This window comes from Cydia fagiglandana, chromosome 15, assembly GCF_963556715.1.
Source record: "Cydia fagiglandana chromosome 15, ilCydFagi1.1, whole genome shotgun sequence".
Lineage (NCBI taxonomy): Eukaryota > Metazoa > Arthropoda > Insecta > Lepidoptera > Tortricidae > Cydia > Cydia fagiglandana.
The window spans coordinates 7,266,574-7,288,045 of NC_085946.1; the positions used below are offsets into that span (position 1 = coordinate 7,266,574).

The window sequence follows — 21,472 nt, forward strand, 5'->3', positions numbered from 1 at the left end:
AAATATGTCCTAACTGCGGAAAGGATTTTAAGATAAAACCAACTTTATCACAACTTGCTTAAAGCTCAAATTATATGGGCCTAGTGTTTATAATTGGGACCTTTTTGTGCGTTAATCACGCATTATTTAGTTTCGAAACAGGCCGATATTCAACTGTCAAAATGATAGGCATTTCGATTGAAGATCGAGGACAGGCATCAATAATCATTGCGTTTGTCTTCAAAATAAAACGCCACATTAATTATAATTAATGATTGTTTTGTTGCAAACTAATTTAAAGAACGATTGGTTCATCATTTGGTATGTTTAGATAAAGTAACTCATCCTTATTATAATTAATTTTTCATTGGTATCGTTTAACTTTGAATCGAGATCGGGAAGAATTAAATGCAAGCATAATTAATTGAATTTTTTAAATACCAATTCGTTGGTGACAAGCAAGCATCCGTACTTGGAGCATGAGCAAATGAGATTCAGGAACATCTGTTACCTGTACGTTCCCACGTATGATACGGATTATACAGAATTGTGAATGATTCAGTAGAAACCTGAGCTTATTTCGTTTTTACGTGTGTAGTCAAGGCTACGAGATCTCAAAATATTATCCTATTAATAAAGACATCAGTTTAAAAAATAATGGTATCTCCTTCCTTATACTCATCAACTACATTTACACGAAAATTTTACGAGTTTACCGATCAGATCAGATCGCAATAATTTAATGCTTAGGCTCAAGCCTCGAGAGCTAATAAAAATACAGATCGGTTTCCACAGAGCCACATTAGGAACTTATTGAAATACCATAAATCAATATTCCCGCCACGGATCACTTAAATAGCTTAGACTTCGAGTTACGGCTCGATTCCGATAGCTTGTTTTTGCCTGCGCCTGTTAATTTAAAAAACTCGTCGGCGACATCGGACTTTCATTAGCGTTTTATTAATATTCTTAAAACGGATCGGTCAAATTACCCCCGCTAGATGGAGCGCTTTTTGCGGCGGGCCTAATTGCGATCTCGGTGTGTCTAATTGAACGGTTAGCTCTACTTATCGAGTAATGCGAGAGGACTTATGTTCGCGACCAATTTTGCAGTAATGGGCCTTTTTTCTTCTTGTCCCTTGGTCTTCTTGCTGAGCCAATCACTGCGAAAAACTAGTATGGATTACACTTTTTGATTAAGCGTAGTTGTTATCACTGGCGGATTTGCAGTATTTGTAGCCTCATATTGACTACATTTTGAGTTATTTCTTGTTATCATCAGCGAATTTTTTGTCACAAGTTGCCGCCTTCTAAGGCCTTAAGTAAGGCAAATCCGTCACTGGTTGTTATAGTCTCTAGGTCTCGCTAGATTGGACTACTTAAGACAAATGCTCTGTACCCGATTATAATAATATCCCTATATCCTACTTTCAAACGAGAGTATGTTAGTGCTGCTTTTGTGGTAGTATTGACATTTTAGATCGGTAGGCCAGCATGTTTGCTGAACAATTATGCGGTTTATTGCGTTTGTTTGCTTTTTCTAACACATGCAGAATATTAATGTGGCCTTGGACTAGTGTCTTCCCATGGTTAGACTGGGATAGTGGGTATTTCTAGGACAGAAACATATAACTAGCACCACTTCAATTTCTAGCTAGAAATAACCGGGAAGAATCGATGTTGTAAAAGTCCGAAAAGTACTAACATATCTTCAACTGTTTTAGGTCTATTTGAAACAAGAGTTTAATATCTCAACTGATTTGTCAGCTACGTCATCTTTTCTTTTAAAGTAAAGAGGTAAAATCTTTAAGCCCGTTACTTAATAAAACCTAAAGAGGAAACGTTTATAGTTTATATCCATACTAAAGCAAATTCTATACGGTATTATATACGGTTTCACATACCTACGGTTAATATTATTAAATATTTTCTGTTTATTGACATCCAGTATCCTTATTGAGCCCTAATGTGAGATAACTAGCGCATTGGACGTACCTCCAAATACGGCCAACTACAACGAGGGTAAGTGTTAAGGGGCTTTTTCAACCGTCTTACTTTAGGTATTACCTACTCAAAAATATAAATGCCAAAGTTATAATCAACATACCACGGCGTTAATAATGTATAATTTTGGTCTGGTATGTATGTAAATATGTTTTTTAGAACTGTTAAACGACTGCTGTTAATGCGTTATTAATAACAATACAGCGTTCGTTATAATAACATTAATAAGTAATTAAGGTATACACTCCTTTTTCATAATATGATTGCATTTTTAATCAAAATAAAACCAACTTGGTAGTAACATGTGTTTCTCCTGAAAAAGGACCCGAGTACACCTTGTAATAAGTTGGGAAAAAGGGTCTTGTTGCAAGATGCACTAAGACTCTTTTTCTAGAGAACGACACAATAAAAATGGCCCTCGGCCGCTGTTTACATATTACCCGCCAAAACGCAAACGTGCTACATATTCACAGGTTTATGACTGAAACGCAGTAAAAACACCATTATTGTCTATAATAATCTACATATAATGTGTTGGCCAGCGAGTTATTCATAGGAACGTTTTTACTTAAAGATCCCCACTAGCTAAGTAGCTACTAAACCCAATTTAGTGCTGGCTGGACTTTGTGAAGGACATGTGTGCTAATAACTTTTTATCACTAGTCCACTTCATTTTCTCATTTAATTTAATAGCTATACTTGACAGATCACAGCGACCCGTAAATCACATTACTAAAACCAGAGGCAAAAAAGCCCCTGATGAAACAGACTGAAATAAAATTGTTTAACGATACACAAACAATTTGGCACCCTCGTTCAATAATAAAGCATATTGCTGCCGAAAATTTAATATGGCGAGGTCATCGCGCTAGCACTGCGGGATTAAAAGATCGTAGACAGAAAACAACGAACACCAGAGCGGGCAGTTCGTCACTTGAACGAATAAAACTTTTAATAGGTACATACTTGGTTGATTCTCAGACGTTTGATGTTTACTTGGTTACAAAGTGATGGGAGCTTATCGGAAAGGCGTGAGTCCAAAATGGAGATCGTGAGTTCAAACCCCGGCTGTTATAAAAGAGGTTCTTGAAACATATGTACGAAATATCACTTGATATTTAGCAGTAAATTGCTTCAGCAGCAGTTCTTTTCACCGTCTAATACCGAGCGGACCCCCGGCTTCCTCAAACTGTGGCAAGGGCAAAAAGAAGAAAGACGATGACGACTTGGTTGAATGTCACAGCATTTTAATCGCGGATTGTCCACTAATTAATTTACTTTTAAAATCAAAAATTCAGAATCCATTCTCTGCACACCATCACGTAAAATTTACGGACCTTCATTTTAATTAAAAATAATTATTACTTACACGAGACGGAGTGGCCTGTTTTAAAGTTTTACAACAGTCATTCAGTTCAGAAACACCCACTTGTAAGTTGTACTGTCCACGGTTACAATGGAACCGGTAAATAAATAAATAAGTGCAAAAAGCTGTTCTGAAATAGCCCCCTCAGTAGACAGCTGCAACTCAAGGCAAACCGCCCGCTTCTTTAGGCCACGGTTTGCATCGCAAATTGAGATTTTTTTTTATTTTGCTACAAAAACCAGAGATAACTGAATGATAGACTTATAGTTATACAGATAACTAGACAGACAGCTGGCCAAGAAGTCAAAGGAGCATGATATTCAGTAATAGAACGATTAAGAAGTTTGCGTACAGTCACATTTCCTTATCATTGTTTTACCTACACAGCTAGCAAGACATTACATAATGCAAGACTGTAGTTTTTTCACAATATTTGGTACGACACGTTAAGACCATAATTAATAACTTTACATTATACATGAAGATATATGCAACACATACCTAATATGGTCGAAGTGGCTCGAAGAGGTATCTCCAATAATGATGAGAAAAGTTTTTTTTTATGGAGATAAACAGTCTTGTTATTTACCTGTCTTTGTTAAAAAGCTCGGCCTCGGCCTAGTCTAAAGTTTCAACTGTTTCAATGATTACTCGATTCAAATTTCGAGGTCTGAAAAACGCCATTGCAAAGCTAATTTAGTAGCTTTATTTTATTTCCGATTGCTCTTTTGAACATTATTTTAAATGTTTTAATATTCTAAATTTTAATTTCCCAGTACATACACTATGTATAATAGTTATGTTTATTCATATATATGGTACAAAAACAAGTCAATGTATAATTGTATATGTATACAAGCAGAGACCTTGATATGAGGACACATTTTAGAATGATTCAAAAGCAAGCGAAAGATTTATGAGGGCAATATGCTGTCACGAAAAACCAAGCAACACGACAGTAAATTGACCAAAGTTATAGGACATTCGTGTGAGCAAGTGGCCGAAGCGTAACTTCATAAATTATTAGAGCAACATTCACGATAATTTCGTGAGTGTTTAATTAATGAAGTGCCCTTAAAATTCAAACAACGAACGCTTTTAACGGCCCTTATTTCACCTGCTTTGTTTACCAAGCTCGTATCTCGATATTAAGATTCTCTTAAATGTAACCTTAAGGTAATCAATATACGGTTCATATTTAGATGAAGATGGAAGAAACAGCTTGAGAGTCGATTTGTATCATTTTGAATGCACCTGCGAATATAAGCTATCACTGTCTATCACGCTGATCTCGACATAAACTATCTCTCTTCTTATCGCGAGTTTTATAGCTTGCCTTGTGGTTTGTTATCGCGTCCAAGATGTGAAAATGAAAATCATTTTAATACTTAGTGAATTATTTTTATAAGTGTATGTTCTTTATCGTGATTGATTTAAATGATGTAAAAGATAAACATAGAAGTAATACGGTATGTAAAAGATACGGCCCATAACAAACTGCATATTTATTATTTTAGCTTAATATTTATTCCATCACATCACTTACCAGGCGAACAGAAACTAGTGACACTAATGTGGTCTTTAATTAGGTACACAAAGTACGGACGAATTACACAAAGTACTGAAATAAAAGATACGGTCCATAAACATACTTAATACATATTTGTTATTTTAGCTACTGAATATGTATTCCATCACATGACTTACCACTCTTACCAGGCGAACATAAACTAGTGACACTAATGTGGTCTTTAATTACACAAAGTACGGACGAATTACACAACGTAAAGTATCGAAATAAAAGATACGGTCCATAAACATAATGAATACAGATTCATTAATTTTGCTACTGAATATTTATTCCATCACATCACTTACCAGGTGAACAGAAACTAGTGACAATGTGGTCTTTAATTACCCAAAGTTATTACGGATCTCAAAGTCACGTTACTCTGGTCCGCCTGAGATATCGACTCACTCAAGCTTTCACAACCAATGATAATATATCGCCTCTATTGTAGCCAATATATATCACTTTTTATCGTTAAACATCTCACAAAATCTGTACAGGAGCCCAAGAGTTATGAAGCGAGCAGCTAGATTTATTATATATCAAGTTATATTCAAGGAAGGAAAACGGATAAAATAATTGTCAGTTAAATCGTGGGACTGGCGACCAATTACCGATGCCCTTTAAACAATTTAAACCCGAGATTAAGATGGTATTTCACAATATACGACCGTATATTGTTCGCAATCGATATCGCTTATTAATATGCAAATGATATTGATAAATAACGAATAAGTGATTGCGAATTTGTTATTTATGGCGCACGGATGTGTGCAGTGTGATTTGAATGTAAATTGTTGTCTTTGATATTGTTATATACCATGTGCTTGGTCATGTTTATTCTAGTATCCTTTAAACGCGTTTTAGGGTAACATTCCATTTCTGACCGCAGCTGCACAACCATTACGAACGCGTGGGTGTTATTGTCAATTTCCATAGTAAAATGAATGGTAGTGCTGCTGTCGTTGGAAATGGACTGTCACCTTTAGTCACCCCGTTCCTCTGACCATATTTTAGTAGATTTTTTTCGTTGGAACCTTATGTCGTGATCACGATAAGTAATCCTATGTATTGTACAGTTTTAAAGGTATCCTACTTTCCTTATAGACTTTTGTAGGTTGTTGCTCTTGACCTCCTCTACGGTCTCATTTATCGCATTATAAAAGATATAAAAAAATGACACTTTCTAATGATGCCTTTTCTGACCAACGGAACCTTCGTAATTCGTAACGGATGTCTTTCGTAAACAAATAAAGAAATAAACAATTTTTACAAACAATTACACTGAAAAATACAGAGCCCGAGGAAAAATCGTAACGAGTTAGATAACAAACAGGACGAGTGGGTGTCCAAGAATCCGCCTCGGCTTTCTCAGTAGGTACTGTGCCTACGAGGAAACTGTACAGGTACAGTCGCCATCAGATATATCCGAGCGGCCAAGGTGTTCACAAAATCTGAACACGCACTCTAACGCTTTGACAATAGAGGCGTGTTCAGATATTTGTGAGCGCCTTGGCCGCTCCGATATATCTGATGGCGACTGTACCTGTAAGTAGGTGCAATAGTTATTTTGTACGTACGCTCAGAGTACTACTATTACAGGTATCAATATATCACATACTTGCAATTTTCCTCTTTTTTCAAAATTTTACACTTCGCTGCGCTGAAGGCTGAACGAATATGTTGTCATTTTCCTAGCGTCGTCCCGGCTTTTAGCTACGGCTCAAGAGAGCCTGGCGCCCGCTTGGCGACTAATCCCAAGAATTAGCGTGGGCCTAGTTTCTGACATTCCAACCCAAAGGCGAAATTACGCCTTATTGGGAATGGCCGGGTTTCCTCACGATGTTTCAACGAAAAGCGTCAGTAAATATAGTGCATGAGTTCCTAAAACTTCATTGAAAAGAGCAGTAAAAGCCGGGATTTAGTAAACTAACGCTGAAGTAAATAATTTGTACCTACTCGAATATAAAAAAGTACCCGTATTATTTATCGAATACTCGTACATATTATCAATTAATAAAATTAATGTTTGTTATTGTCAATTAAGTGTAAGACATGACATACCCGTGTACATATACATACTCGTTTTAACTTAGTGTCAATTACGTCTTTTATAACTTCTATGACAATACAATAATCTTTATTGTATTGTTACATTAGTTGCATTTGAATAATAACAACTAACATTATGCATGAGTGGTTACTGATTGCCTTCGTACTATCTGATGCATAATAAACAAAGACAATAATATTGCTAGTTCTAATTCTAATATAATGGTATAAGAAATTGTGTAGGTATAACAAATCCGGCAAATTAAATATTGTGTCAGTAAAATACTTTACCAAAGATACTTTGATAAGAAAGATCTTACACAATGTAACATTTTTAAAACAAAATCGGCCTCGAATTTGACAGGTGATGTTGAAGACTGTACGGCTCCGTACATTATGGGGTAACTCTTGTCAAAAGTTGATGTTTAACAATTCACTGACCACAAAACATATGGCACAGCACAGCGCCTTCTGGTTTGGCTGTCAAACCAAGAGCACATTTTATTCTTAGACTCCTCTCTTATTTAAAGTCAACAACTCTTTGCTACTATCCACACAGTTATACTTGAAAATGTTAGGTTGGTAATACTCACACGTATAAAAACCGGGTCAAACAACCGAAAACAGCTCGTTTCGAGCGGAAGTGGTTCTGACCGCAAACTTTTATCTAGTGCGGACTATTACTGAACACGGCACCGTATCGCCAACCACCGCATCCGCGCAACAGTTGTCGACGTGACGGTACAATTTACAAACAAAGGGGCTGAGGGGCAAAGGGGAGGTTTTGACTCAAAACTTCTTGTCGGTAGGTATTACATTAGAGCTTATATTATATACCTTCTTCTTTGTCCGACCCTGCTCCCGTTATCTGGGGTCCGGTCACCTCGCACTTCTAAGCCAGGCCCATCGGTCCCGGATTGTCGGTTTTGGCAATTGGGCTTTCGTAAGGTCTCTCTCGATGTTATACCATCAGGTCTGGCGGGCGACCGCTAGCTCTCTTGCGTTCTGGTGAGTTTGGAGTGATTTTCTTTCGCGTTCAGTCCACTACCTACTGAAATGAAAACGATATGACTATTTTTATAATATAAGTTTGGGGCATGGGTCATGTTGTCATTAATAAGAATAGAATAGGGCTCGTCGTGCCAAAGTAAAATAATAACGATACAAACGCGAATTCAATACAAAGGAATCCTTAATTTAATCTCATCTTGACATCTGCCGCGTATTTTGCTCGCACCAATAAAATTAAAACGAGAAAAAGTTAAAATCTAGTTATTAAGTTCGAATGCCGTTGTTTTGATCTTTGTATAAGAAGCAACATAAAACTAGATTTATTATAAAAACAAGAAACCGTATCGCTAACCGCATCCAACGGAAGGAAAGTTTGGAAAAGGAGAACGTTCTTTGTTAGAATTTGCGAAGATGCTCAAAGTTTAAAGCACACAGTCAAAATGAAAATAGCCAAGTTTAAGTTTAAATGCGTTACTTGCATATAATGTAGACTTTGCTTGCGTCGTTGAACCAAAGTTAGAACTGAAGTTTGCATACATTCTAGAATACCTTTTAAATAGTTTTCTGATATTTCCGTTTTTGTCTGAGTCTCCTTCAGAAATAATAAGATTATTTCTAATCATATAAATATAAATAGTTTTCTGATATTTCCGTTTTTGTCTGAGTCTCCTTCAGAAATAATAAAATTACACAAAAACAAAAACGGAAATATCAGAAAACTATTTAAAAGGTATTCTAGAATGTATGCAAACTTCAGTTCTTTAAGGCTTTAATATCAGTGGAAAACAGACATACATCTTGAAGGCAAATGTGGCAGCTAAAGATATCACGAAATTTACAATATCATTCTACAAAATGTGCTTGGTCGAACAATTTTGGTTTAACATCGAATGCTCCTTGGACATTTTAAAATGATTTGCTGATACGGATGTATGGCGATTTAATCGTATCCGGTCGACTGACGCTGCTTTTATATGTGTACTTGACCTTTATCGTACGGTTACCTAATAACTACGACGGGAGCAGTTTATCAGTGCCAAAGTCATTATAAAGTGTTTTCGAACTGTTTTAAAGTGTTTAAACTTTATAGGTACCTACATATCTATATGATAAGTGACATTATCTCTAAATCTTTTTATTTATTATGGTGTGTCCAGATCGAATGCGCCATGAATGCGCATTATGTGTAGTACGAACCAGTACTATTAGTTCGCACGTCTACTTTCAAATATCTATTTGCATTTTATTGTTTTATCCCTACTTGTACACCTAATGACATGGTGCCAAATCCAAGGGAAAGGGAAAGTCAGGCGAAACGCTCTTTTAAATACATAATCTCATATATAAAGATTTACGGCATTACTTACTCATAAAATACTTATGTGTCAAATCTAACAAGTCGTTGAGAATCGTTGTCCCTACCCATCATGTTCGTTAGAAAGATACTTAGGTAGTTTCATAGAGATTGCTATGGGATTTCTCTTTCGTTGTTCATGTAATCAAAGAGTATATCTGTTTGTCCTCAGGATACTACCAGCCGGCCGGACCGCTGATCAAGGAGGCTGCTGGCGACACAGAGCGCGCGCTCGCGCGGTACCACCCCCCGCCGCATTACCACGCCCCGCACCCACCGGTAAGTTCATAGAGATTTTAGAACAATTCGTATTGTAGCCTTTTTAAATGATGAATAATCCTAGATTTGGTGGTAGGATTGAAGCTCGTAGTTACAGCGCTAAAAGTCGTAAAAGAAGGCTCTTTTTGACTTGATGAGAGGTCTGCGCATCCGCGCCAACCAATTACTACACAATTTTTACACCGCTATGGACAGTAAAACCTCTCTAAATTGCTTCGATCAAGCTTCGGTTTAATTTATTGAAATAAAGCCACGATTTCAAATGTAACAAATTGAAAAACTGGACGATATCAAATTGTACTTATTGTGATTTTTTATCAAAACCACGATCATTTAATTACGTATAGCTGATGTTAGGTTGGCTTCTGTCAGAAATACTGGTGGGCATTTATTTAAAAACATCACCAAAGCTTTACACGCGTCGTACATCGTACAAGCCGCGCCCGCGCCGATCAAAGCGGCAATGTTATCTATTCTGTGTAGACACGCTCTGAGGATAATCCCTGATAAGTTAAATGCCTTTAAAGTGTCGGTGTGTCTTGCTTGTGCCCAGTTGTTTTATTAGTAAGAACTTTAATATGACACAATGAAATAAATAACTGCCTTAAATAATACTTAAAACATGAGTAGGTACAACCATCAAATCCGTCTGATGGAATTAGTACTAGAGATGCACCGGATATTCGGTTACTATCCGGTATCCGGCCTATCCGGCCATTATATTAATATCCGGCCGGATACCGGATAGTAATATTGCTTAATTTCGGAATAAACAAATTGGATATAAGAAACAGTCACGGTCATAATCGTACTAGTTTATTATTCTGACTTGCACGCGCACTCATTTTGAACCTAGACTTGAGTCCGCGCGAACGTTTAATAGGAAACAGGTCTAACTTGCACAATGCGCACCTCATAAACCGAAATGAAGGTATAGTTCCGCCGTCCGAATATTCGGCGGCCGCGTACCGGATATTCGGCCGATGGACAGGCCGAATACCCGGTATCCGGCCAAACAACTATCCGTTGCATCTCTAATTTGTACATAACAGTTGCATGCACGTAATCGCGCCTGAAAAAACCTGTACAATCAACAGCAATAGTTGCGGATAACACAACTCTACAATAAGTTAAGTACTAAGTACAAAAGTATCTGCCACCCTGGAATTATTTTCCAAACATAACTTACAGTAGTCACTTGAAAAACCGGGCAAGTGCGAGTCGGACTCGCGCACGAAGGGTTCCGTACCATAATGCAAAAAAAAAAAACAAAAAAAAAGCAAAAAAAAGACGGTTACCCATCCAAGTACTGACCCCTCCCGACGTTGCTTAACTTTGGTCAAAAATCACGTTTGTTGTATGGGAGCCCCATTTAAATCTTTATTTTATTCTGTTTTTAGTATTTGTTGTTATAGCGGCAACAGAAATACATCATCTGTGAAAATTTCAACTGTCTAGCTATCACGGTTCGTGAGCTACAGCCTGGTGACAGACGGACGGACGGACAGCGAAGTCTTAGTAATAGGGTCCCGTTTTACCCTTTGGGTACGGAACCCTAAAAACGGGGAGTTATTTAAAACTCCTTATGAAAACTTAACTATAACATTGGCAAAAAAGGCATTACTAAAGCGCCCTTGAAAAGGTCACTGAATGAAACGTTTCAGAATGCAGCTGAGACCTTGAAATTTACTAGCGGTCGTGAGTTCATATCATACGTCATTACTGTGGTGACGTCACTCACACCACCTACACAATATGAGCTCAACTGTGACGTCTGTCACGCGTGAACGGAATACCGTAATATAGTGCTTATTCTGGCAAGCTTTTCATTGACGTCACAATGCGACGCATAAATGCAGTATCAGTACGTAACATGGACAAAAGACCGGGCAAGTGCGAGTTGGACTCGCGCACGAAGGGTTCCGTACCATAATGCAAAAAAAAAACAAAAAAAAGGCAAAAAAAAATGGTCACCCATCCAAGTACTGACCCCTCCCGACGTTGCTTAACTTTGGTCAAAAATCACGTTTGTTGTATGGGAGCCCCATTTAAATCATTATTTTATTCTGTTTTTAGTATTTGTTGTTATAGCGGCAACAGAAATACATCATCTGTGAAAATTTCAACTGTCTAGCTATCACGGTTCGTGAGATACAGCCTGGTGACAGACGGACGGACGGACGGACGGACAGCGAAGTCTTAGTAATAGGGTCCCGTTTTACCCTTTGGGTACGGAACCCTAAAAATTGTTCAGATGGTGTGAAATAAAATATTGTGCATTGATAAATCTGCAGTGATAATTAATTTTATTTGAGTTCACCTTTCATAGGCTGATAACCGAGTGGAAAATTGCATTTCCCACCCTAGGGTCTCTCTTCGTTCGAGCGCCAACATATCTCGGGTGAAATGGTTCACTTTCCACCCTTGGTTAACAATCTACTATTGATCAAGTTTGATTCATGATCCATTTTAGTATCGGTCGGTTTCGGGCAAAACATCTATAATACAACATCTTACCAAGTACTAGGACTATCAAAATACATACAAAATTAAGTAGCTTCTAATAAATCAATCAATTAATAATACAGAATGGCCCAAAATACAACAAATAATATTTAGAAATATTTTTCTTACCTCACGTCTTTTATAAAATGTCATTAATAAATATTTAAACTACAATTATTTAACTAAAACAAAACATAAAATCTTAAAAATATGTATAATGCTTATAGCTTTGATACACAAACGTAAACGTTTGTTAAAATTATAAAAAATTATATAAGTATCTTAATATATTCAAATAGTTGGGTTGGGTTGGGAGAACTCTAAGCGATATGATATGCTCATTAACAGGTCAAATCAAATGGTATGGCCTCAAAATACCATAACCGTTTATCGGAATCGTTAAAACCATTATTGATAAAGCTATAATACATAAACAACAACTTTATTACTACACTATTCTAGCTATTTATTATTATTGTTATTGAGATTACTTGAAACCAGTATTCAAACGTTTACGATTACTTTCAGGCATTCAATAAGAAAATAGATAAATAATTTGCTTTATAGGTAATACTCGTAAAATTATGTCAACATTATTATATTAAGGTATGTATGTACATACTTTAATATCATAGTCGCGAAGATTATTTCTTAATAAATCTTCAGTTATCCGCGATTAATAAAACCATTTAAGATAATTGTGAGATAAATTAAAAAAAAAAACATTACGTAAATGACACATAAGAAAAATAATTAAAACAAGGATCTTATTCACAGGTTCCCCTTACCTACAAATAAAACCTTCTCTTAAGTTATTTTTTACTCGTATTTTATATCAATACATAAAGATGCTGTAATAAACTAAACAAACGCGTATTGTACAGTCGATGCAAGCACGCAATATGAGGATTTTTTTGTCGATTTAGCATAACCTCCCAAAATCAAGGAAACCCAGGCACCTGTTAACAAAAAGCGTTATTAATTAGGAAAGTGAACATTACACACAAAGCTAATTAGCGGGACAATCGCCCAGAGCTCCCGATGTAGCCGGGAGCCGTACGAATGGGGCCCAGGGGCACGTGGGGGGATTAAAACGTACGGATTAAATTGTCGACGCCGACTGCGTACGCACTGTAATACGCAACAGCACAAACATCACCAGTATCATGAGTTCATGCAATTATTTACTAACGTAAACAATCACTACACCTTATAAAACAAAGTCTCCAGCCGCGTCTATCTGTTTGTGTGTTTGTATGTTCGCGATAAACTCAAAAAGTGTTAAAAACTACTGAACGGATTTTCATACGGTTTTCACCTATCGATAGAGTGATTCTTGAAGAAGGTTTGTGTATAATTTGTTAACCCATGTGTTGCGAACTCTTTAGTTTTTTGACAAATATTTAAATTTGTATTTTTTATGATTCTTTACATCATAATATGTCACTCTAAAATAAATGGCTAAACGTTTCGGGTGTATTTTGATTCGAGCTATATTTTCTCTCATTTCCTTCATCTGGCGACCGTGACAGGACATCGGGCTTTTGATCGGCGCAGATCACGCAGGCGTGTTGCTCACGGAGAGTTTCGTGGAACTGAACAATAACCTCGTGGCAATAAATAATAAATTTGGATGGACGCTTCAAGGACCTATCATGAACACATGCAGTGTCCTAATGAACGTAGTATTGGAAAATGAAACTAAGTTGACAGTTTATGACAGAGAAGTCAACATATAGAAACTAAGAAAGTACTGCTCGCTAACAATACTGCAGATTATAGTACGTTTCTGTGTACACTTATTTACTTCTATAAATACATTATAAACCTAACCGGTACTCTTTTCCTGCGGTTCGGAGGGATGATATGGATCATTTTATGCACGTGTGTAATTTACCAAGTCGTGCATCTGACTAAATTGACCATGTCGCTAACGACCAAAGCCTTTCTTATGGACGTACGAACATTTTTCACAAGACGTGGAAGAATTGGCGCAAAGTACATCACGGATAACATCAGCAGCACTAACTTCCGCGAAAATGAAAATGGTTCAGGAACGAGTACGTGGAGAGGCTCATCCAGCAGGGCAAGGAGAGGGAATCGTATTTAAGGGTAGGTGATGTAGATTATAAAGTGGTCTTTAAGAGATAATTGTGTAAGAGTGGCTAAGGTGCGCACAGCAGATGGGCAATAATTCACACGAGCCGTTCAACGCCTGAACCCGCTTGAAACACAGGACTCTACCGAGATCTAGAGAAGAGTTTTGGGCCTCTTGCCCAAAAGGTGGGAGGATGTTGCGAACTCTTTAGTTTTTTGACAAATATTTAAATTTGTATTTTTTATGATTCTTTACATCATAATATGTCACTCTAAAATAAATGGCTAAACGTTTCGGGTGTATTTTGATTCGAGCTATATTTTCTCTCATTTCCTTCACCATGCGAAACCGGGGCGAGTCGCTAGTAATTACTAATGTTGCGTAGCTTGATACAGTGTAATTCTTTGGGGTCTAACCCTGGATTACAAAGATTACACTGGGTGAAATTTGACTGTCAGGCGAATTCGGACGTAACTGACATCAGAATCACATATAAATTATGTGATTTCGTTATCGTGCATTTCGCTCGTACTTCTCCGTAAATGTAATTGACGCGAGCGCTACGCACGATAACTAAATAACATCACTCTGATATCAGTGTACATCAGCAAAGTTATTACTGTTATTGGCTTAGCGTCTTTGCAAACAAACAAGTATGCAGGGGTGCTAAGCTAATGGTTTTGCTAACTGTACATTCGAATTGTCCTGCAATAAGTCTCTATCTTGTGACTGTTCGTAGTTTTCAAGTTTATGTAAGTCAAAATACTGTATGTAGGCACTGTGACTGCTTTCAACAGTTTCGACGTAATAATACTTATGTTATCGTTTACAATTAATGGCCGATATCTAATTAAATTAAACACTGTTAGTTGTTTGTTGTAGCTGTATGGGGAATAGGATGTTATGCTGTTACTGTATTTAAGCGAGAAAATTACCTACTTTGGTGTATTGATAACATACATAATTATTTGCATATATGTATACAGTCGACGTCAAAGTCCTTTGGAATAAGGCGAAAAATGTAAACATATCTTTGACGTCGACTGCACATAATGTAAATCTCACGTCGTTTCTCGTAATTTATTTTGTTATGCAAAGGGAATGAAGATTGGTTGTTACTAATTAATCCATATTAAGGATACCGATACTGTAGATGTAGAGTCAACCTTATTTTTGTTGACTTAACCTTGGGGTTGTTGGGGGTTGGTTGGCCAAGTACTACACAAGCAGTGTTAATAGTTTTCTACTTATACATTACAGAAAATAAAGCGCCTTCTGGTTACCCTGATGTTGAAATGTGAGATTAATTTAAGTTTATCTTTACAGGTACTTCAGCAGTATGGGCCTTACTACCCATCTGCTGATCTCTGCTATCAGTACTATAGGCCGCCGGGGCGCTACCATCTGCCGCCGCCGCAGCCCGACACACCGGTAAATACCTACACCTTTAACAGACACACCTTCAAAATCCTATAATCTTCATCGATCAGACTATTTTTTGGGTTATTCAAGCCTGTTTAATCGGAGGAAGACAAAAACGGAACAAAATATGTTAAAGAGCGAAGTGAAAAGAGCAAACAGCATCGTCGTCACCGAAGTCGCCTTTTTGTAACAACCTGTTCTGAACTGCAATTAATTCGATTCCATAGACTCCTATATTTTTAGTAGTTCACCATCTAGTACTTTAACCGTTGTCTGTCTGTCTGTGTGTAATCAAATCTTGCGAATTAAATTTGATCCACTTCCCGGTTTCCGATTGAGCTGAAATTTTGCATACATACGTAAGTCGGGTGACAACGCAATATTATGGTGTCATCGAGCCGATCTGATGATGGAGACCGGAGGTGGCCATAGGAACTCTACGATAAAACAACGAAACCTAATTGTGTTTAGGTTTTTTAGAATTGTCTCGATGAGTATTAGTTGCCTGTGGAAAAAAAGTAAATAAAAGCTTGTACCAAAAAAGAATTCTTTGCCAAAAACTTATTTTGTGTTTCAGATGGTGGGAGTCGCCAGCGATTCGTATCCTCCGCCACAATACTACGGCCAGCCGCCTTGCTACCAGCACTCACCACAGAGGATACCATATGTCGGTCAGTACTATAAGCATTTAGCTTTAGGTACTCTACCAATATAGTGTGACGATCCGGATCCGTTAGTCTCATTTCAACTGAATGACGTCCACATTTAGAAAAACCGGGCAAGTGCGAGTCGGACTCGCGCACGAAGGGTTCCGTACCATAATATGTAAACATGTAAAATGTAAACTCTATTCGTGACCTGGGTACATGCTGTGACACTGAAATAACTTTTAATAAAAATGTAGTTCAAATTTGTAAAAAATCGCGAAAAGCTCTTGGTTTCGTAGTACGTCAATCCAAATATTTTCATAACCACCACGTCATTACTCTATTATATAATGCCTTTGTACGTAGCCTGTTGGAAAGTAACTATATTGTCTGGTGTCCACACGAAAAAAAATACGTACTTCTCATTGAAAAGGTTCAGAAATCGTTTGTTAGATACTTGTATTGGAAACAGTATGGTTACTATCCCTACATGTATCCTACGCAGTTTGTGTTAGGAATGGTCGGTCATCAAAGTCTTGAGATACGGAGACAACTTGCAGTCATAAAATACTTCATTAGATTAATACGTGGTTCAATCACAAATCCGTGGTTACTGCAATATGTGACATTTAAAGTACCTACGCCATTTGTGAGAACTACTCTTCGACCCCGCCCCACACCTCTTTTTATAATTCCCGGCACCAACACAGTAACTTTAATCACTAGCCCTCTGTATGTAGCACTGAATCACATAAATAATATTCTTCTATCCGACCCCCTGACGGACATATTCTCACAAGAGGAACCGAGACTCTTAGCCACCGCAACTCGGTATTTGGAGTCGATCTCCACACCCACGACTATACCGTCATAGTTTAGTATTAGTAGATATTAGTCATGTATATAGTAATACAATAATTTGTTATGTTTGTAACTTACATGTTTGGTATACCTGTTAATGTAAGTTGTCAATGAATAAATAAATGATAAAATGATAAAATGATAAAATAAAAATAATGAAAAAAAAAGCCAAAAAAAAAAACGGTCACCCATCCAAGTACTGACCCCGCCCGACGTTGCTTAACTTCGGTCAAAAATCACGTTTGTTGTATGGGAGCCCCACTTAAATCTTTATTTTATTCTGTTTTTAGTATCTGTTGTTATAGCGGCAACAGAAATACATCATCTGTGAAAATTTGAACTGTCTAGCTATCACGGTTCGTGAGATACAGCCTGGTGACAGACGGACGGACGGACGGACGGACGGACAGCAGAGTCTTAAGCCTACTTCACCAATTTAACACATTCGTATATTCATGTTTGCTTGGATGGTGTACTTGGATGGACTTACAAATACTCATTGTAACATTGTTTTTCAGAATACCGCGGATGCCCGTGCCCAATCAACGCGTGTCCAAAAAACGTCCTTATTGGGCCCGCTACTGGTAAAGCCCCTACCGGTGGCGGCCCGGCAGACGTCCCACCTGCCCTCGCGCCGCCCGGGGGCGCCTTCCGAGCGAAGGTGCGGGCGTGCGCGCTGGACGCCGTGTCCGACACCCACGGCAGCGGAAAGGTAAGTACCGCTAGTCTATTAGTTAGAGGGCTCGCGATAAATCGAGGGTCTCCCTTTGTTAGAAGATCGAATCTCGATTCCCTTAATGACCAATAATTTTATTAGGTATATCTTATCCGTTGCAGGATCCGCCTCTAGAACCAGAGCCGCCGGCAGCAGCCGACGCTCCGCACCCGTGTCCCGTGCCAGCCATCGGCGGCGCCTCGCCCAAGCGGGAGTTCGAGGTGCGCGACGCGCTCCGTCTGCCTCGGGAGCTGCCCGGCCCCTCGCCCGGGCCGCCGTCGCCCGCGCGCGGCTCGGCCGGCGCGTGCGCCCCGCAGCCGCCCCCCTCGGCGCCGCGGCGCGCAAGGCTCGGCAAAGCCATGGCTCGCCGCTCCCTCGCCGGCGACGACACCGGCTCGCTCCTCCGACCGCCGACCGCGTCACACAGCGACGCCGACGATGACGTGCTCGCTATCTCCCCTCCTCTCTGCGTTCCCATCGATCTGTCCTCTTCCGATGAACGAACGACGCCTCTAGTCGATGTTAAGAAGGAAAACGAGGGCCCGACTTATTCCCCGCCGCGAAAGGCGGAGACGCTCGCCCTGCGAGAACACAATATGGCCTTGATAGAGGCGGCCGCGGCACCCGATGCGCCCGAGACGGTCAAGCGGAGATACTCCAGACCGAAGCTGGAGATTGAAATGAAAGACGCGGAACTAGAAGATCCTTGCCGGACGAACGGCATTGGCGAACATGTGAAACTCCAGAAGCGCAGAAAGGTCTCGAGCGAACAGACCGAGACGCGCGTCGAGACGGTCACGAGAGAGCCTAAGAGGAAGACCCAGAAGCCGAGGCGAACACCCAAAACGCCCGCCGCGGAGAGAAAATCTCTAAAGAGGAAGTCGGATAAGTCTGCGGAGGAACCGGAGGCAAAGAAAGCCGTCGTGGAGCACTCTGCCGTCAGCGACGACCCGCGGCTTAAGAACGTGGCTGCACTTCCGGAAGATACCGTCGCGATGAAGCCCAAAATTAAAAGTGCCGTGCTGCTCGATAATTTGTTAAGGAAAAATAGTATTGATAGGTTGGACGCGAAAGGATACGGCTCCGACAAGGAGATCAATCCCGCTGAACTATTCTTTTCACCGAGCGAAAATATTGCGCAAACAAAAAAGACATTAAATATCAATAATAATATTGTGGATACCAATGGTACCGTCAATGGCGTTAGGTCCACGGGATCGCCCGTGATAGAGAAAAAAGTAACCAAGAAAGCGTGTAAAATAGAGAAAATTGATTCTAAAATAACGCACAATTTAAAATCAGTATTAAAACCCACCGAGAAACAGGATTACGAGGAGGACGCTAAAGTGCCAACAAAGTGTGAAACCGAAAAGAATAGTACCGTGGTCTCTGGCGAAGCAACTCTAACAGAGGCCGCAAAGGACAAAAGTGAGGCCGATAAAGACAAAAGTGAGTCCGCTAAGGACGATAGTGTCAGTGTTAGTAATAAAGTTCCCGAAGTGAAGAAAGCGGTAAAGAAGCCTGAGGCCGTTAAAGAGGATGCCCCGAAGGAGGCTGAGAAGGAAACCGATAAGGAAGGGGCCAAGGAGGTTCCGAAGCCGGTGAAGCGATGCAAGCTCGTCGACAAGGCTGTGGGAGAAAAGGTGAGCGGTTTTTATAACTTTTTTCTCCTCTCATAATAAGACTCTCAACTAATCCTGTCTATAGGGTTGGATAGGATAGAACCGCGCGTGTTGACCCTCTACAGTTCACGCACGCTCTATTGCGCATAGTAGGGTCTGCCATCTAGTGGCCTAAATCTAAAAATATAAACATGACATTATGCTTCGTGCCAATGAATTTGGGGCTTCTGTGCGTACGGTTCGTGCACACTTCCTATATCTAGGTAAACTGAGTATGAAGTGGATAGATCGTGTGAGAGATGAAAGGTGAACGTGATGATATGTGATAAAATATATGTAGAAATCGACAAAGTCTAAGCCAAAGCCCAGCGTTATTATATGATCAGTCTATCCATGTACCTAGTCTCATACTTAGGTATCGTCTTGGATCGTCCCATTCGTTTTTCGCCAAGTTCTTAAATTAGTCCTATTCTGCTTTCGTCACTCATTCTACATTGAAAGCTATCGACGATTGTGACGAATGTAGAATGGGTGACGAAAGCAGAATAGGACTAATTTAAGAACTTGACGAAACACGAATGGGACGACCCAAGACGATACCCATACTTACAGTATGATGACATTCTATCTTCAGGTGAAACTGTTCGCAAAGAAGCCCGTGATCAAGACCGACGAGGCGGCGCTCCTGGTGGAGGACGCGTGCGCGTCGCCGACGCCGAGCGCGGGGCGGCCGCGGCGCGTGCGGCGGCGCCGCTCGCTGGCGGGGACGCGCCGCCGCCGCGCCGTGGCGCCGCTGCCTGAGCTGGCGCTGGAGCCGCGCGCGCCGCCGCGCTGGAGCAACGGCTGGACGTGGGACGGCGAGGATCACATCTCTAAAGTCTACCTCAATGTGAGTTGTGTTGCATTATATTATATCAGTTTTAGAGATGCTCACCTTTAGTATACACCATGGTATAATAATATACTCCGCCTGGTACTCTCTTCCCGTCTTTTCTAGATCACCTGATTGACACAAGCCTACGTCATCATGCGACAGCGCTATATGATAATATGCGATAGCGCAATATATAGCTGCCATGTTATTGTGACGTAGGCTTGTGTCACTCTGGGAAGAGAAGACCATGTTTTATTAGACTATGATATACTCCATATAGTGAGGGAGCTGGAGGGGGGGATTTCTTAGAGGAGCCGTTAGTTGGTGGGCAGTTTAAAAGATCGTTGAGTAAATTATTTTTCACCTCAGCAACTCGAACAAGGACACTTCGCTATTTAATAACAGTGAACAAAATCGCATTTTGCTAACCGAGTGAGACAAATAACATTCAAGTAACCGAAGCATATGTCAATTCAACATGCGGGGCCTAATACATATTTGAAATACTCGGATTCTATTCCCTCTGTCCCTTTCATGTCGGTCGTTAGGAAAAAGAAAGAGACAAAAAAAGTTCAAACTACATTCAACGGTATATTGCCGGTTTATTAATTATTAAGATTCTAAATTCGATCTCTGATAGAATCTTTCGCTCGCACGGGACTCCAAATAAGCACTCGAAAAAATATCAAGCTAAGAGGGTCTCGTTGTACCGATAACTATTAAAAATTTCAAGATCGAGATCCAATTCAACGACCGGTTTCAAACATTTCTGTAGTTATACGTTCAGCACGGAACCCTTTGCATTTTCAGAACGACAGCCGGCTGGACCGCACGGCGCGCTGCTGGTCGCGCATGACGCACTCGAGCGGGGACCGCGTGGCGCGCGGCGACTGCGTGCTGCTGCGCGCCTCCTCCGCGCGCGCGCAGCCCTTCGTGGCGCGCGTCGCCCGCCTCTGGGAGAACCCCGACGACGGTGAGTGCGGCGCAGCCGGCGAAACGCCAAACGAAAAGAAAAAATGTATGACGGATGTTACGAAAACTCTATCTTCTAACCACCGGGCGCTGGAGTGATGGTTAACGTTCATTATCGTTTAGAAACATAACACTAACAAA

At 39.9% G+C, this 21,472-nt stretch overlaps 2 protein-coding genes across 2 annotated transcripts in view; both read left to right on the forward strand.

The window, feature by feature from the left end:
- Window positions 1–21,472, forward strand: part of LOC134671578 (uncharacterized) — a 296,112-nt gene that overhangs the window by 270,139 nt on the left and 4,501 nt on the right. Inside the window, exons 5-11 of the mRNA XM_063529438.1 lie at window positions 9,509–9,615; window positions 15,545–15,649; window positions 16,218–16,311; window positions 17,667–17,860; window positions 17,986–19,506; window positions 20,120–20,374; window positions 21,170–21,332. Coding sequence (XP_063385508.1) covers window positions 9,509–9,615; window positions 15,545–15,649; window positions 16,218–16,311; window positions 17,667–17,860; window positions 17,986–19,506; window positions 20,120–20,374; window positions 21,170–21,332 — 2,439 coding nt within the window. The remainder of the gene's footprint in view (window positions 1–9,508; window positions 9,616–15,544; window positions 15,650–16,217; window positions 16,312–17,666; window positions 17,861–17,985; window positions 19,507–20,119; window positions 20,375–21,169; window positions 21,333–21,472) is intronic.
- The window catches only part of LOC134671307 (NEDD8-activating enzyme E1 regulatory subunit), a 112,014-nt gene that overhangs the window by 4,321 nt on the left and 86,221 nt on the right, over window positions 1–21,472 (forward strand). The window lies entirely within an intron of this gene.